The sequence below is a fragment of the Stegostoma tigrinum genome, chromosome 24 (genome assembly GCF_030684315.1).
Source record: "Stegostoma tigrinum isolate sSteTig4 chromosome 24, sSteTig4.hap1, whole genome shotgun sequence".
NCBI lineage: Eukaryota > Metazoa > Chordata > Chondrichthyes > Orectolobiformes > Stegostomatidae > Stegostoma > Stegostoma tigrinum.
In genome coordinates this window covers 6,220,829-6,239,645 of record NC_081377.1, presented here as the reverse complement: position 1 = coordinate 6,239,645, position 18,817 = coordinate 6,220,829, and the positions used below count along the sequence as shown (strand labels likewise).

The 18,817-nt window shown below is 46.1% G+C and overlaps 1 protein-coding gene across 3 annotated transcripts in view; it reads right to left on the bottom strand.

Annotated features, from left to right (window-relative positions):
* si:ch211-1i11.3 (mitogen-activated protein kinase kinase kinase 5) overlaps positions 1 to 18,817 on the bottom strand; it is a 159,704-nt gene that overhangs the window by 60,117 nt on the left and 80,770 nt on the right. For all 3 annotated transcript variants that reach the window (XM_048558082.2, XM_048558083.2, XM_048558084.2), the window contains exons 8-13: positions 14,993 to 15,152; positions 12,853 to 13,006; positions 11,808 to 11,915; positions 11,162 to 11,211; positions 8,798 to 8,893; positions 922 to 1,006 (exon numbers count right to left, since the gene is read on the bottom strand). In XM_048558082.2, the coding sequence (XP_048414039.1) occupies positions 922 to 1,006; positions 8,798 to 8,893; positions 11,162 to 11,211; positions 11,808 to 11,915; positions 12,853 to 13,006; positions 14,993 to 15,152 (653 nt within the window). The remainder of the gene's footprint in view (positions 1 to 921; positions 1,007 to 8,797; positions 8,894 to 11,161; positions 11,212 to 11,807; positions 11,916 to 12,852; positions 13,007 to 14,992; positions 15,153 to 18,817) is intronic.

Sequence of the window (18,817 nt, the reverse complement as noted above, 5' to 3'; positions counted from 1 at the left end):
CTCTTGTTATGTTTTTCTTGGTTTATCTTCAAATTCATCTCTTTCTTTCTCTCTGAAGGACCTGAACTGTGTCAAGAGGTGGGGCCAGTTAGGCAAATGTTTGAGGTGTAAGGCAGTTCATCAGCAGCAATGACCCCACCTCCAGAAATTTGTTATCCCGCCCCATGAGCCCAGGTAATAGCATAGGCTACTCCCCATGAAGATCTCTGAGCTCAGTTCTCACGTGGCAATACCTCGCATAATCACTTGGACAATGAATATTGGTGGGATATTGTGTCATGCCTCTTTCTCCTTAAGGAGAAAACAGTGCCAATGGCACAGAATGGTAATCTCATCGACATGGGTTCACATTCCACCAGGCCTGCTCGTGGAATTTAAATTCAAGCAATTAAGTAAACGTAAACCTGCAATGAAAGCTAGATTTAGTTTCAAACAATCATTGGTGTCAAAATCCATCTGCTTCAATAACGTCCTCCACAGAAGAAAATCTGCCATCCTTACCCGGCTGGGCCTACATGTAAGCCTTAATTACCCTCAAAGGGCAATTAGGGATGAACAGCAAATGATGGTATCGCCTGTGAACGCTTCACATCACGAAAGACCAGTTTCAAAACAACTTTAAAATCTGGGTCTTCAACAAAGCTGTTGGCTGTCTGTCTTGCTAAACTTTCATGTGGATCATTGTCAAATTTTGTTTGAGAAGCGGAAGGGCCTTGGGGCTATTTATTTTATCCAAGGGGCTATCTAAATGAATGCTGCTTGTTGTTGGAAGTGTTGCTGTCATATCGGAATGGTCAGGTACTGGAATTGATATGGATTGCTCTGGCAGCAAGATACGTAAGTCCTGGCTACACAGGTGTATCCGTTCATCATGTGTTAAGTAATGAAGGACTTCACTTGGTCACTCAAGATATTACTCACCTCCAATAGATCGTCCATCACTCTCAGCGCATCATCTGCATTCAACTGGGATTCCTCAGAGAAAGAATTCAGCAGCTCACAGAACCTGACAAAGAGAAACCAGAAAGGTGTCTGCATCTGAGGAAGGTCACAACTACAGGTAGACAGGATAGAGAAGTTGGCATCTGGTATGCTTGCCTATATTTGCCAGTGCATTGAGTACAGGAGTTGACAGGTCATGCTACAGCTGTACAGGGCCACTTTTGGAATGCTGCATTCAATTCTGGTCTCCCAGCCATACAAAAGATGTTGTTAAACTTGAAAGAATACAGAAAAGATTTACAAGGATATTACCAGAGCTGGAGGGTTTGAACTACAGGGAGAGGCTGGATAGGCTGAGGCTATTTTCCCTGGCGTGTCCGAGGCTGAGGGGTGACCTTATAGAGGTTTATAAAATCATAATGGGCATTGATAGGCTGAATAGCCAAGGTCTTTTTCCCAATGTAGGGGAGTCCAAAACTAGAGGGCATTGGGTTAAGGCGAGAGGAGAAAGATTTAAAAGAGATCTCCAGGCAACTTTTTCACACAGGGTGGTGTGTGTATGGAATGAGCTGCCAGAGGAAGTGGTGGAGGCTGGTACAATTGCAACATTTAAAAGGCATGTGGATGGTATATGAATAGGAAGGTTTTAGAGGAGTATGGGCCAAATGCTAGCAAATCGGACTAGATTAATTTAGGATATCTGGTTGGCATTGGACGAGTTAAACTGAAGGGTCTGTTTCTGTGTTGTACAACTCTATGATTCTATGAGACTGTCTCATTGGCTGATGATTCTATGAGACTGTCTCACCGGCTGATGATTCTATGAGACTGTCTCATTGGCTGATGATTCTATGAGTCTGTCTCACCGGCTGATGATTCTATGAGACTGTCTCACTGGCTGATGATTCTATGAGACTGTCTCACCGGCTGATGATTCTATGAGACTGTCTCATTGGCTGATGATTCTATGAGTCTGTCTCATTGGCTGATGATTCTATGAGACTGTCTCATTGGCGGATGATTCTATGAGACTGTCTCACCGGCTGATGATTCTACGAGACTGTCTCACCGGCTGATGATTCTATGAGACTGTCTCATTGGCTGATGATTCTATGAGACTGTCTCACTGGCTGATGATTCTATGAGACTGTCTCATTGGCTGATGATTCTATGAGACTGTCTCACCGGCTGATGATTCTATGAGACTGTCTCATTGGCTGATGATTCTATGAGACTGTCTCACTGGCTGATGATTCTATGAGACTGTCTCACCGGCTGATGATTCTATGAGACTCTCTCATTGGCTGATGATTCTATGAGACTGTCTCATTGGCTGACGAGGTGCACATCAGGATAGTGGCAATTTTTTTACCTTTGCTCCTCAGTGTTGCTCATGCTCCCAATCAGGATGAGAGAGTTGTTAACAGTGTGCTGAGGACCAGGGTGAAGATTAAGCATTGGTCACAGCACCAGTTTCTGAAGGAAAAGGGAATCGTATTTCAAGATAAACTGAGTTAGGGTCGGAATGTTACAAATCGGTGTTAACGGGACATTGGCAGCCAGTCAATGGAGAATGTCAGGTGCTTTTTTAAAAAATATTGAATGAAGAATGTGCAATGTTTAGCTGAGGTCCACATTCCATCCCTCTTGTTAGCTCTCTCACGGAAGCATTTTGTGCAGTTTGTTCCCGGGCAGCCTATACTGGGAAACATTTAGGCTTGGGCTGGCTTTTGGCATGAAACATTCATGGCAAACAAGGGTTAGATAATAACAGTCTCCAACAAGAAAGATTCTAACCATGACCCATAACTTTTAAAAGCATTATCATCTCCACACGTCTATAATTCTGGGGTCACTGTTGTCCAGTATCTAAACAATCTGGCTGTATAAATTCTGTGGCTAGAGGAAAAGTTGTTTTGTGGTGAGTAACTCACCTCCTGACTCCCCAAAACCAGTCCACTATCTACAAGGTACAAGTCAAGAGTGTGATGGAAAGCTCCCCATTTGCCTGGATGGGTACAGCTCCAACAACACTCAAGACGCTCGACACCATCCAGGATAAAACAGCTCAAGATAACAAAATGTGAGGCTGGATGAACACAGCAGGCCAAGCAGCATCTCAGGAGCACAAAAGCTGACGTTTCGGGCCTAGACCCTTCATCAGAGAGGGGGATGGGGAGAGGGAACTGGAATAAATAGGGAGAGAGGGGGAGGCGGACCGAAGATGGAGAGTGAAGAAGATAGGTGGAGAGAGTATATGTGGGGAGGTAGGGAGGGGATAGGTCAGTCCAGGGAAGACGGACAGGTCAAGGAGGTGGGATGAGGTTAGTAGGTAGATGGGGGTGCGGCTTGGGGTGGGAAGAAGGGATGGGTGAGAGGAAGAACCGGTTAGGGAGGCAGAGACAGGTTGGACTGGTTTTGGGATGCAGTGGGTGGGGGGGAAGAGCTGGACTGGTTGTGTGGTGCAGTGGGGGGAGGGGACGAACTGGGCTGGTTTAGGGATGCAGTAGGGGAAGGGGAGATTTTGGAACTGGTGAAGTCCACATTGATACCATATGGCTGCAGGGTTCCCAGGCGGAATATGAGTTGCTGTTCCTGCAACCTTCCGGTGGTATCATTGTGGCAGTGCAGGAGGCCCATGATGGACATGTCATCTAGAGAATGGGAGGGGGAGATAAAACAGCTCGCTTGATTAGCAACACATCAACCATTGCCCAGATCATTCCAACACTGCCCCGTGTGGCAGCAGTGTGTACTATTTACAACATGCACTGCAGCCATCCACCGAGACTTTTTCCACAGCGCCTTCTAAAATCTAGACCTCTACCCCACCGAAAAGAATATTTGTAGCAGGAACATGGCAATATCACGCCATGTCCAAGCCTCTTCACACTCACTGGGGCGAGCATAAAAGTTCTCTCAAACACTCTGAAATCCAGACTTCTTTGTGTTTTACATGCTGGGAATTATAAATGTATAACTCACACCCCCAAAAATGTTGTAGGCAATGAGGACAGATTAGAGCTTTCAAGAGTGAGATGAATAGATCTTTGTTGAGTAAGGTTATTAAAAGTTATGGAGCAAACTCAGGAAAAAGGGGTTAAAGTACAGACCAATCATGAACTAATTCAATAGTGGGATAGACTCGAGCAGCTTAATGGCCTTCTCCTGTTCTTTTGAAATTGAGCGTGTTCAGGGGACAATCCAGAAACGGGGTGATTAATACAAGAGAAATACTAACAGGGAAAGAAGACATTTCTTTACTCTGAGTGATCAGAAATACAGGACACGATCTCGGGAAGTGCTTGAGTGAAGTATTTGGAACCTTTCAGAAGGATGAGTGCACACAGCCATCATTCAGAATGAGGAAGATGCTTGCTCTCATTAAGGCGTGGAATCTTTTAGCATGGGGACGCTGTTGGGCTGCTGTTACCATTCGCTGGTGGCCAAGCAGGGATCCTTCCTACTCATACCACCTCCCAGTGGAGAATCTGAAGGATTTACAGATCAATCATCTATCTGACGAGTTGTGTTATGCCATCAAGTGCTGAGGTGGGTCTTTAACCGGGAGTATCAGGCCCAGAGGCAGGGACATTGCCCACTGCACCACAAGACCCGTCTGAGGGGAGACAGATGGAACAAAAGCAGACAGGCTGGTATACAAACACTAGCAGAGATAGGTTGGGCTGAACGGCCTATAGTCATGCCGTTCAGATCTGTTTCTGAATCTACCCATTCTGGAGCAGGTGAGACTTGAACCGAGGCCTCCCAGCCCTAATACAGGGACACTACCTCTACATCACAAGCGCACTTAACTCTGCTGCCTTCTCCTTGTGAAGAAATGTTGTGCATTTGAATGTCAGTAGCAATACTAAGGATGGACAATAGGGGGCAGGAGGTTTCTGAGAATGAGCAGCGAGCCACGTGGCTGCCAAATGTGTGGAACCTTCTGGAGCCATCAGCAAAACAGCAGATGATTGTTGAGATAACAAGGTGTAGAGCTGGATGAATGCAGCAGAGCAAGCAACAACAGTGAGCAGTTGTTGTTATCGTAATTTCTTTAAATGATCAATAACAGCTGTTTGTTTCCTGGAAATGAGGTTAAAAAAAAATTAAGAATTACGGCAATGCTAATTTGTAAATACTGCTGTGACAGCAAAGGATTTAATCTGGAATTCAGTTGTTCACTTTCACATTTTGTTATGTTTTGAGAGCAAAGCTTCACGTGGGTGGAAAGAAAGGAGAGAATGTGCTCATGAGTTTTGAAAAAAACAAACTTATTCACGGGATGCAGGCAACACTGGCTAGGCTAGAGTTTACTATGTATCACTAATAACCCCCAAGAAGGTAGTGTGGAGCCGCCTTCTCAAACTGCTACAGTCTTTGTTATGTACGGACGCCCACAGAGCTCTTAGGAAGGGAGGTCCAGAAATTCAACCCAACTACGCTGACGAAAATGGAAACATTTCCAAATAGTTAGTACCCTTGAGGGGAACATACTGGGCACGGTGTTCCCATCTACCTGCTGCCCTTGTCCTCCTGTATTGAAGTGGTTGTGTGTTTGAAAGGTGCTATTTTCAGAGCTAGGTATCTTGCAGCGTATCTTGCTATCGGAGATTGGAGCGAGGGAGAGAGAATGTTTGTCGATGCAGTGCCAATCAGGTGGGCTGCTTTGTCCTGGATGGTGTCAAGCTCCTTGAGTGTTGTTGGGGTTGTACTCATCCAGGCACGAGGGAAGTATTCCATCACACTCCTGACTTGTGCCTTGTGAAACAAGATAGGCCTTGGGGAGTCAGGAGGTGAGTTACTCACTGCAGTATTCCTAACCTCTGACCTGCTCTTGTAGCCACTGTGTGTACATGACTAGTTTTGTTCAATTGCTGGTCAATGGTAACCCCAGGACGTTGACAGCAAGGGATTCAGTGATGGTAATGCCATTGAATGTCAAGGGGCAGCTGTTAGATTGTCTCTTGCTGGAGTTGGTCATTGCCTGGTATTTGTGTAGCAAGAATACATGGCACTGTCAACGAGTGTTGTTCGGCCAATGGACAGGTTTTTAAGTCAGGTCTTAAGTGAGAAGCAAGGAATGGAAGGAAAGAAAAACAGTTCAGCGATGGGAGTCAAGAGCAGAAGAGCAAGATGGCTGAAGACACGTGTTCTAATGGTGCAGGAATTGGATGGTAATATGTGTGGGTAGTGCAGAAGACCGCAGAGTCAGAAAACATCCAGGAGGATTGTGGCTTAGCGAAATAAGTTCAGATGATGCCATGGAGTCATTTGAATTAGGGGATGCAAATTGAAGAAATTTGCAGGTTGTCAAGAACATGGGCAATGGGCGAATGGCTTGATGTAGATTTTGGTGTGGCTAAGAGATTCTCAGATGTTTTGACATTTATGGATATGGTATGGAATTTGGAAGGCAAAGAACTGGAATCATAAAATTTGAAACTCACAGGCGAGTGAGCCAGCACCTCAGAAGTAACTCAGATAAGGTTGACTTAGCTGATTCCCGGCTGGGTGGATGCTGACAGGATGATTCTCCTAACAGGAGAGATTAGGATTCGGGGACATCGTTTAAAAACAAGGAGTTTCCCAATTAAAATGGTAACAAGGAGAATTTAAACTTCTGTATCAGAGATTGGTGATATTGCTAGGGAAGAGGGAGACAAGTTCTCAATGAAAGGGGAAGTCCAGACCTATCATGGAGTTCAAGCCACAATCACCCATAATCTTGTCAAATAATGGTGCAGGCTCGAGGCCTACTCCTGCTCTTAATTCTTAAGTTCAAATATGGTCAGGAAGGGATGAAGAGGGGTCAATTCATAGCAGTGGATGTCCATGCCCTATGGCGACTGAAGGGTTGCAGATTCAGAGCTCAGTTCAGAATTGATCAGAGTTCTGAGGTTGGGAGGCCTGTACCATTGCCAACGAGGGGCATGGACTCAATGCAGATAGGAACAGAGTGTGTAGCAGGGACTGAAGACAATATCTGCTCAGTTTAAGACTGGGGGCAGTTACGTCTCATCTCTGGCTCAAAGTCAGTCCAGTAACCTGACAATGTCACAACAGTGGAGGCATCAAGCAAGACAGTAGAAAGGCAGAGCTGGAAGTTCCCAGACTCCTTGTCGAATCTGACAGAATGCAAGTAAGGTGATTTCTCCAAAGGAGCAACATAGATAGACGAGGAAATGGAGCAACCAAGAATATATCTTTGGGTAGCTCTGGATCAAAGTGGTCTGGGTTTGGCTACAATCTAATGGAATGGGGGATCTGGCTTGATGGGATGAATGGTCCCCTCCTAATCTAAACGTGGAGATATGCACAATAGGCTGAATTTCACCAGGCACAGTTGGAGGCAAATGGCCAAGGGTATAAGTGGCTGCCTCACGATCAGTTAGCAGTAGTGGGGTCGAAGGTGGGCTTTCTGCCCCTCAGTGACAGGAAGTTCCACCTCATTGAGCTGCCAACCAGTCAAGAGCCAGCATCTCTCCATGTAGCAACAGTGCCACTGAGAGTAGTAATCACAGCTAGTACTGAAATTGGACAAAGAGGTGGCAAGCTGTGGTAAATTGGAACTAAGAATATTTGAGTGTTAGCAGGCATTGAGAAAGGGGCTTGAAAGGCCGTGGAATTGGAGGGAGTGTGAGACAAGACCTGAGGCAATGGGCCTGGGGTCCAATTAAGGTGGGACTGTGCAGCTGCCCACTACCATGCCATGAGGTCCCTGTCTCACTGACTGCTTGGCATAGGCCTCTGTCTCTGCTGGCTTTATGCTGCCTGTTGGATTTAACAAGATCGTAGCCAGCTTTCAAACCCACCAGCCAGGGGAGTGTAAAATTCCAACCAATTAAAATTTGACCCAGGTCTGTACTTCAAATCATCAATAAAAACAAATAGAACCTTTTGGTGAAAATGCAAAGAAAATTTGTAAAGATGATGCCACAAGTGACAGGTTGTCACTGTCTACAAAGATTGACCAGGCTAGACCTCCTTGCTCTACAGAGAGGAAGGCTGGGATGGGACCTGATGGAGGTCTTCAGAGTTTATGCAAGACTTTGAAAGTCTACATGTAAGTAAAGAAAGTGTATCTATGAGGGAGATCAAAACTGGGGACCACAAGCCTAACAGACGGTCACTGATAACTCTCAGAGAATACTGAGAAGATGGAACTTGCTACCACATCGAATTGAAGGGGCGAATAGCAGAGTCAACTTTGAGGAGGGGGTAGAAAAGTACATGAGCAAGAGAATGATAGAAGCTAGCTGTCAGAGTTGGATATAGAGATGGTCTCCGCCATCCAAATGAAGATGGAGAACAGACGCATGAGAACACCAGCAACTGCAAATTACTCTCCAAGACACACGCCATCAGGATGTTGGTACTTTACATTGCTGTTAGGGAGGGAGTCCAGGATACGCGTGAGCGCGAGTGTGAGAGTGGGTGTGTGAGAGTAAATGTGAGAGTGAGTGAGAATGTGTGTGACAGCGTGTGTGTATATGTGTGAGTGAGTGTGTAATATGAGTGAGCATATGTGAGAGTGAGTGTGTGAGTAAGTATGTGAGAGTGTGTGTGAGAGTAAGTGTGTAAGAGTACGTGAACGATATCCTAGACTTCTTCCCAGCAGCAACATAAAATACCAACATCACACGGATGCAGCAGTTCAAGAAGGCAGCTCATCACCACCTTCCACGGGGCAATTAGAGATGGGCGATAAATGCTGACCAATTTCTAAGATGACCACATCCCATGAAAGAACATAAATAAACTTATAATGGAGCCAGCATAAGCTAGTGGGGTCAAATGGTCTGGTGTTGTATTGCAACCCCTAAGGAATATAAATAACGGTGAGCCCTACCTCTTACAGTGCAGTTCCGTTGGAAAGTAGAGCTGGAAGTCATCAAAGTTGTGCAGCACGTAGAGAAAGCAGCAACGTTCGTTACACTTTGAGACGCTGGAATAGAGGAGACAACACAACTCACACCTTACACTGACATCTCAACATAAGGCTAGGATGAAAACCAGGACATTTCAGCAATAATCTGAGTGTGGACCCTGGGTAAACATTAAAATCAGACAAGAGACAGAGGATGCTGGAGATCTGAAACAGAAACAGAAATTGCTGGTGAATCTAAGCAGGCCTGGCAGCATCTGTAAGAAGTTAACAGAGTTAATATTTTGAGTTTGACGACTTTTCATCAGAACTGTTATGCAGAAAAAAAAGCTGAGGGGAGCTGGGAGAGTGAGTGAGAATGTGTGTGAGAGTGTGTCTGTGAGAGTGTGTGAGAGAGTGGTGTGAGAGTGAGTGTGTGAGTGAGTACGAACGTGTATAAGAGAGTGTGTGAGAGAGTGTGTGAGAGTGGTGTGAGAGTGGTTGTGTTACTGAGTAAGTGTGTGTGAGAGTGAGTGAGAAAATGTGTGAGAGTAAGTGTGTGAGTAAGCATGTGTGAGAGTGATTGTGAGAGTGAGTAAGAATGCATGTGAGAGAGTGTGTGAGAGTGGGTGTGTGACAGTGAATGTGTGTGTGAGAGTGTGTGAGTGAGTGTGTGTGAGTTTATGAGTAAGTGTGAGAGTGAGTGTATGTGAATGAGTGTGTGTGTAGGGAGGTGGGGTGGAGGTGAGTGGATAGCTGAAGACAGAGCCCCAGAGAGAGAGAGAGAGAGAGAGAGAGAACACAGTTGGTAAACAAGGAGATTATAGATATCAGAGATAGTAGGAACTGTAGATGCTGGAGAATCCGAGATAACAAGGTGTGGAGCTGGATGAACACAGCAGGCCAAGCAGCACCTTAGGACCACAAAAGCTGACATTTCGGGCCTAGACCCTTCATCAGAAAATGGATAGCAGGCCAGGATAGAGAAAAGCTGACAAAGTGATAATATAGGAGAGAATGGGTGAGCTGTACTGAATACAACCCGTGCCATAAAAAGACTGAGTATGGGGGTGGGTAAAAAATACATGGAAGGAACGAATCAGGTTCTAAAACTATTGAACTTGATGCTAAGTTCTTAGGGCTGCAGGATGCCCAAGCAGAAACTAAGATGTTGTTCTTCCCCTTTCATCTCTTTCTCTCTCTCGCTCGCTCTCTTTCTCTGTCTCTCTCACTCTTTCTCTCTCTCGCTCTCTTTCTCTCTCCCCCCCTCCGTCTGGGCTCCGTCTCCACCTATCTGCTCACCTCCACCAATTCCCTCTCTCCCAAACCCTCAACTCCACCTTCAGCATAAATACCACCTTTTCTTAGCTGCTAACAGTTCCGATAAAGAGTCAGCAGACTCCAAACGTGGTCTCTGCTTTCTCTGCACAGATCGTGCCAGACCTGCCGAGTTTCTCAAACAATTTCTCTTTTCATTACAAGGTAAAACATGTTTGCCACTGGCATTATCTGGGTCCACTATTGAGCAAGTCATCGAACTGTGCTACCACCCACTGTTCCTTTTGGAACCATCATCGCTCTCCTACACCCCCGGCACTCACTAGGCACTAAGCCTCTGATGAAGGGTCTAGGCCTGGAACATCAGCTTTTGTGCTCCTGAGATGCTGCTTGGCCTGCTGTGTTCATCCAGCCTCACATTTTATTATCTTGGATTCTCCAGCATCTGCAGTTCCCATTATCTCTCAGGCACTAAGCCTGTCGTGCTTTACGTGGTTTCAATGAACCAACACAGTTAATTCTACTGTGCATATTGAATGTTTGAGGTGGGAATACAGCCTCTAAAGTAAATGTCAAGCATAAGGAGATCACTTCCGTTTTCTCACTCATGGTCAAAATACCTGTTTCATTCCTTTAAAACACTTGGATCATTTCCAGCATAGATCCGGTTTGTTTGAGGACAGATTGTTCCAGCTCAGCTCTGGAATAAGAATTGCCAAGACTACAGGGAAGATTAATGATTAATCTTCTGGACACGGTTGGTACCTACCGCCAGAGAAAAGTCACAGGCGCAATTAAAAAATATGTTGTCTTTCATTTACATTTCCTGTGAACTCTTTCACCAAGTAAACCTCAAAACATCATAAATGCTGAAGGGTTGTTTGGACTGACGGCATGCTGGAGGGTCATGGAATGTAAACTCCAGGAATTCATTCCAGCGGAACTGGTGACCCGGAACACAGCAGACTGCAATGTCCACAGTATGCGTCAGGTTTCCAGAATGTTCTCTGCATTGAGTTCAACGCAGCACTGATAACTTTTCCAAGATTTTCACAGTTGCTTGGCACATACCTGACACCACGGATGGAGGCTGCACTGAATGTCCACGTGTGGATTCCATTCTGTTAACAAAACACCAAGAGAGAGGGCTTTCAAAAGCAGGCAAGTTAAAGACATTCAATAATCAACATCATTCTCTGTCATTTCCAACTTCGCAATTCCCAGGATATGGAATTATGGGTTAAAAAATCTCAAGGAATCTTGGTCTGAGTCACATCCCAAATTCCTGGGGTGACCATTCATGATGGATCCTGGGATGGGTTCCACTGTCGTGCCCTATGACGATGGGAAAAGCATCAAAGGGGCCAGACAGCATCAGGATATGATGGAGGTCATTGACTGAAGGCCAAGGATATCAACAGGTTAAGAGATCCCAAGTTCGCTACTTGTGTGATGAGTCTTCAATATGGACAGTAACCGAAGTCTCTCAATCTCCATCCTGCCCTCAGCATCCACAACTTTCTTGGGAGCTGCAAATACCCTTTGACCTTTGAAAAATGCAAGTCCAGGACTTAACCCTTTAAGCACCAATACCATTTCCTGACTAACCCACTGTGCAACTCTCCCAATTCTGCAACTACTGCACAGGACTTTACCAGAAATGGGCAGCTGGCTGCCTCATTCCCAGTGAGCCAGTTCAACTGTAATCGTCAGATACCTCTTCAGCAGGTGAGACATGCCACATGCTCACAGCCTGGTCCTTGTCACTGCTGTTCACAGTCAGGTGTGTGGGCTGGAAGACTTTTGTTGGCTCCAGGATGAGGACCTGTTGAGGAAAGTCAGAGTTGAGGTTTCAAACTGCACACTGAGGTCCCTCCCTCATAAGGACACTGAATGAACTATCAAACTGCTCCATATTCAGATTGGGAAAATTCGCCTGAACTCTCAGCATTAACCCTGCACAAACCAGGGATAAAACCTGGAATTATGCTGACTCCATATCAGTCAGGCCTGCTGCAAAATCCATTGGGTGTTTAACTTGGGTCGGGGTGTTTATAACAGTGGGTTTGAGTACAGTGTGTAATTGCTGTTGTATATGGAGTCCACACATAGACTTATCCACACTGTACCCTGTGATATAAATGAACCAAATTCTTCATAGTCCTACCAGACCATAGAGCTGCTCTCTCATCAAAGTCAGAGAGACACTGAGAGAGATGACTGGTAGTGCTTTTGCCTAAGGGTCACCATGCCTCGGGTGAGGGGGTACATTGAGAAGGAGAATTCTTCATGGCGCCCTCAGCCAGTGCAGGAACTGAACCCACACAGTTAGCGTTACTCTGTATTACACACCAGTCCTGTAGCTAACCAAGCTAATCAACACTGTAACAAGATGCACGGCATACACACACCTGCAGAAGCAACTTGTCATGTATACTGTGACACCAGCAAGTAACGTGACCCCAGCTGGTAGAGTACCCAACTGGTGGTGTTTAGCCAGCTGGTAGCGTGACCCAGTTGATAGCATGGCCCCAGCTGGTAACGTGACCCCAGCTGGTAGAGAGACCCCAGCTGCTAGCGTGACCCCAGCTGGTAGAGAGACCCCAACTGGTAAAGTGACCCCAGCTGGTAGAGTGACCCCAGCTGGTAGAGTGACCCCAGCTGGTAGAGAGACCCCAGCTGGTAGAGTGACCCCAGCTGGTAACGTGACCCCAGCTGGTAGAGTGACCCCAGCTGGTAGAGTACCTGCGATATTGACTCACCAGGAATTTGTCTGTGGGTGCCTTGTCCCTGCAGATTGACAATAGGAATTCCATCCAGAAGTCTACCAGGTCCTGTTTGGCCAAAGGCTGCTCACTAGTGTCCATCTTGAAGCGCCTGTAGAGTAAGTAGGTCTCCATTGCGGATGCCAGGTACCTTGGGGTGGAAGGGGAAAGGTCAAAGAATGGGAGGAAACAAAATTATCAGCATGAAACAGGATTTGCATTAACTCAAACGACATGGTGAGATTAAGTGCTATCCGGGCTAAGAGAGAATAATGCTGGAAAATGGAACTCTCTAATTCAGGAATGCATCAAAATGCAAAGGGAATATTCATGTCTAAGCAGATGGTTCCACTAATGTGAGGCCTTTCTGCTACCTCTCTTAGCCAGACCCTGTGAAATGGTGCTGACCTGCAGATTGGGTCCGAGCTACTTCCCCCAAACAGTCACACTGATCCCCTGCCTTCATTCCAAACGGGTGAAGTACTCCCACTTTAACCAGCATTGCTGAATCCTCCATCCGAGCACATCATACAGCTCAGCAACTTTTCAACTGTCTGGAATGAGGATTTATCTGCTCTCTTGTTCAGCCTGGGGTCATATCTCTTCACCCTAGTTCAAGCTAACAGTCAGACACCCTTATTTAGCCGTGGTCTCCAATTATAAACTTTCCTTTTGCATTCTGACAGTTGTTGGGTAGAGCAACTTTTCTGGGAAGGAAGTAAAGTCCAGGCAAGTAAAACACACACAAGCAAGACATTTATCAGTTCAAGCAAGTAAAGCAGAGTTTCCAGGGGTGTAATCATCTGCACACACTCACAGTCACATACATACAAAATCATAGAATCCCTACAGTGTTCAGCAGGTCGTTCAGCCCATCAAATCCACACTGATCCACCAAAGAGCATCCCACCCAGACCCACACCCCTACCCGATCCTATCCCTGTAACCTTGCATTTCCCAGGGCTAATCTACCTAAATATCCCATTGTACCCAGTGTGGCCAATTCACCTAAAGCTGCCCAAATTTAGACTGTGGGAGGAAACTGGAGCACCAATTTCACGCAGACACAGGGAGAACATACAAACTCCTCATAGATAGTCGCCCGAGGTTGGAATCGAACCTGGGTTCGCACACAGATACATGCACACACACACATGCACATGCACATACACGCACACACACATACACGCACGCACACACACATGCACACACACACGCGTGTGCGCACGCACACACACACACACACATATGCAATGTGTAAGTCCACCTTTTCTTTGTTCTCTTGACATGGGAACTGCTGAGATAGTCTCGTTTATTGATCCAGTCCTATACTGAGGTGGTGCTGCACTGCTGCAAGATGTTGTCTTTTCATGGTTTCTTATTATTTCACAGGGGGTGGGTATTGCTGGCACAGTCAGCATTTGTTGCTCATCCCCAACTGCCCTTGAACCAAGCATCTTGCTGGTTAGTTTCAGAGAGTGTTCAGAGTAAATCCCACTGCTGTGGGTCTGGAGTCACGTACAGGGTAAGGATGGCAGGTTTCCTTCCCTAAAGACATCAGTGAACAAAAAGGGGGTTTTTAACAACAGCTGACGATTGTTGTCATGGTCACCATTACAGAGACTAGCTTTATATTCTGGATTCATTAACTGAATTAAAAGCAGCAGGTGCCTCAGTGGATTTGAGCCCCTGATCCTGGCATGGGGGTGTCTGGATTTATGGCCTAGTGACTACTTCTGCGGCACCTCCAAAACAAAGTCCTATTGCTTTTCCACTGGATATTAAACATCCCACAGCACAGTTTCACAGAAGAGGATTTTTCACACGGGTGCTAGAAGGAACATCAGAATCACACAGTCGGGGGAAGCTAGGACTAGTCTCTGAAGGAGCTAGAAAGGTTTTAAAACTTGACCGTGGAAAGGAGCTGAAGCAACATGAACAAAGTAATTTCAGGGGAAATTGAAAGGTCATACAGTTTCAAGTATGGGCATTAAGCACTGTCATGTTTGGACAAGGAACTTGATTCACTACAAGTGAGTTTGGCTGGTATGTAAATGTCACTGTGATGGTGAAATTGTTTCTTTGGACTGGAGATTGCAGTGATTGTTTTAGATTCAAACATGGAGTCCCGACTCACCAGACAGGTGCATTCAATCTGTACAGCTTCTCCGAGGCCTGAATGATCTTTGTCTGGTCATTGAATAAGATGCTGGCGCCCAAGAAAAAGCCCACATCCCAGTAGAACTGCATCTTCTCCAGACTTCCCTTCCGTCCCAGCAAGCTGCTCAGCTTCATACCTGCACAATCCCAAAACCAGTTCTGTTATGATACAAGTCCTGAGAAACATTTTGAACATGCGTGGGAGGCGTTCTGAGCAAATTCACTTTAGCTGTGGAATTCCTCACAAACGAACAGCAAAACCATGTGTAAACTCCAAGTGTCAAACAGAACCATCAAGCGAGGCTATCGGATGCAAAAAGAGGCATCACTGTCAATCTGTTGCCCATCTTTAACTGCCCTTCAACAAAATGGCTTGCTCGGACCATTTCAAAGTGTGCAACCATATTGATCAAACTGATTGCTACTCACTAAGAAACTCACTCTATTAAAACATACTGCACTGTAACACATCCAGGGACACTAAATATGCCGGAAGCACACAAGTGTGTTCCCATGATAATGGGTTAGGATTTGCTGAAACATAATGGAGATAGACTGATGCCAGTGTTAATGTACAAACAGGTCAGTGACTGTGAGGAGGAGAAGCCCAGGTGGATTGCCAGTCACCAAGTTCTGGCTCATTCCCACCAATCAAACAGTAGCTTCACCAGAACAGCATCTGCTTCAGCAGGCAATGGCTTTTGGATCTCGAGCTGGTCCCTGTGAGCAGGGAGCCTCTGCCAGGGTCAGAATTACCACAGTTAGCAGAAAGTGGTCTGGGTCTGGAATGCACTGCCTCAGACAGAGGCAAAGGCTGCTTCAATTGAGGCTTTCAAAAGGAAACTGGATCCCCGTCCAAACAGAAAATAAACTTGCAGCGTGTAGTGATTGGAACCAAGTGGTTCTCCTCGACCACAACGTCCTCGATTGGAGTTATTAACTGGGTCAATCAGGAAGCACTGGCTGAGCAATATAAACAGGGGTCAGAGCGATGCCTGAGACTGATGCGTTGGTCATATGGGTGACTTTCCTGGTGGTGCACACCTGGTGTGTTTTTTTTAACTGCGTCTCACAAAAAAAAATATACAGGGGAATCAGAATCTCCTCTGTTGGGGACTGACTCCAAGCTCGCTGGTCACAATATGCGTACTGAGCACAAGGAGGTAAGGGGTGACTTGGTGACAGGATGCCAGCCTCTGTAGTTATTGCACAGGGCTACAGAGGAAAAGGTATCAGGTGCACTGTTCTTGCAGAGAGTTGATGGGTTGAATGGCCACTTCTGCAGTCAAAATCTATGATCTTAATATTGTTGCAAATGTGGAATGAGGGGCCCGTTCTCATGCCGTCCAGTGTGGAGGAGGGACAGAGAATAAAATGGAGGATTGTGGGTCTGGGCTCTGGATGAGGACATTTAGATCTGGAGGTCGCGGATTATGAGTCACTGCTACTTCAGTGTCTAAATCCTGGATGTGAACAGCAGGGTGGGGTCCACCACAGCACTCAAAGTACAGAACATCCCAATAGCATCAGTTCAGGGCAAGGAGGACTGGGCAGTATGTCCCAGCTTTACCAGTGATGTAGACATACTAATGACATCTATGGGGGTAATGCAGGAATAAGGCATTGAGGTGATGATCTAAGATGACGCAGTACATTCGAGGGGCTGAATGGTTTGATCCTGTTATTATGATGGGCCTACTGCAGGATAATGTGAATGGATAACAAGGTGTAGATCTGGATGAACACAGCAGGCCAAGCAGCATTAGAGGAGCAGGAAAACTGACGTTTCGGGTCTAGTCCCTTCTTCAGAAATGGGGGAGGGAAAGGGGATTCTGAAGTAAATAGGGAGAGAAGAGGAGGCAGATAGAGGATGGATAAAGGAGAAGATAGGTGGAGAGGAGACAGACCGGTCAAAGAGACGGGGATGGAGCCAGTAAAGGTGAGTGTAGGTGGGGAGTTAGGGTGAGGGTCGGTCAGCCCAGTGAGGATGGACAGGTCAAGGAGGAGGGATGAGGCTAATAGATAGGAGATGAGGGTGGGACTTGGGGTGGGAGGAGAGGATAGGTGGGAGGAAGGACAGGTTATGGAAGCGGGGACGGATTAGGCTGGTTTTGAGTTGTGGTCAGGGGAGGGGAGATTTTGAAGCTTGTGAAGTCCATATTGATACCATTGGGCTGCAGGGTTCCCAAGCAGAATATGAGTTGCTGTTCCTGCAACCTTCGGGTGGCATCGTTGAGGCACTGGAGGCCCAGGATGGACATGTCGTCCAAGGAATGGGAGGGGGAGTTGAACTGGTTCATGATAGGGAGGTGCAGTTGTTTGTCGCGAACCGAGCGTAGGAGTTCCACAAAGCAGTCTCCAAGCCTCCACTTGGTTTCCCCAATGTAGAGGAGGCCACACCGGGAACAGCGGATACAGTATACCACATTAGCAGATGTGCAGGTGAACATCTGTTTTTTGCTGTGTACACACGTGAACTGGTAACATCAATGGAATTCTGTGAACTTCTGGCGATATGGGTACCAGCAGCAAGGTCAGCATTTATTGTCCACTCCTAACTGCCCAAAGGTTTCATAAAACTGTGTGGATGCAATTTGTTCTCTGCTGAAATCTAAAACGGTTTATCAGAACACCAGGTTGTCAGCCTTTATGAGTATTAGCAAAGCAGTTGGACTTGTACCAAACAGGTCTGAAGATTCGACTATATAGATACCGTGCGGAAACAGGCAATTTGGCCCATTGAGCCCACACACTGACTCCCTGAAGAACATCACCCAGACCCATTCCCTGTAACCCTACATTTCCTATGGCTAACCCACCCAGCCTGCACATTATGGACAACTTCCCATGGCCAATTGTCCCAGCAGGGGCATCTTTGGACCATGGAAAGGAACTACAGCACCCGCAGGAAACCCACGCAGACACGGGGAGGATATGCAAACTCCACACAGGCAGTCACCCGAGGGCGGATTTGAACCAGGGCACCTGGTGCTGTAAGTCAGCAGAGTTAACTACTGAGCCACTGTGCCACACTTATGAAAGAACATAGTAAAAAGATGATATTAGCTATAGACTTGTTAAAAAGCTGCAGTCAGTGCATTCACATTGGCATTCTTCTGTAACTTCTGATTCTGTAACAATACTCAATGTAACCTCCATAGTGAACAAAGTCTATGGGCTTCAGGCAAGGCATGCAGGAGCTCAGCTTGCAGGGTACAGATACTTAAATACATTGTAGAATCAGCAATAGCAGCAGTGAAATACAAGAGTGGATGGTATGTGAGTGATACACTGCCACTAAAACTGGGTGCCATTTCTACCTAAATATCTCTTTAATAGAATGCACAGCACAGTAATAATTCAAAGAGCTTATGCTGGCTCCTTGTGAGTTGTGTTTTTTTTAAACATTATAAGCATATCATTCTGTTCATGTCTCCTGTAGATAAATCGAGCCACCCACACTAAGGTGGCAATATCTACTATATGAAGTTCAACAGTAGCACTATACAAACATCCTCTCAACAGTAAGTCAATTATAAACGATAGGCCAGAGACTTTTTCCCAGGGCAGAAATGACTATTACAAGGGTGGAAAGTTTTAAGGTGATGTAGAGGTAGGTATAGGGGAGATGTCAGAGGCGGGTTCTTTACACAGAGAGTGGTGGGTGCATGGAATTTGCTGCCAGCGGTGGTATTAGAGTCAGATACATTAGGGACATTTAAATGACTCTTGGATAGGCGCATGAATGATAATAAAATGTAGGGTATGCAGGGTAGTTTGATCTTAGAGTAGGATAATAGGT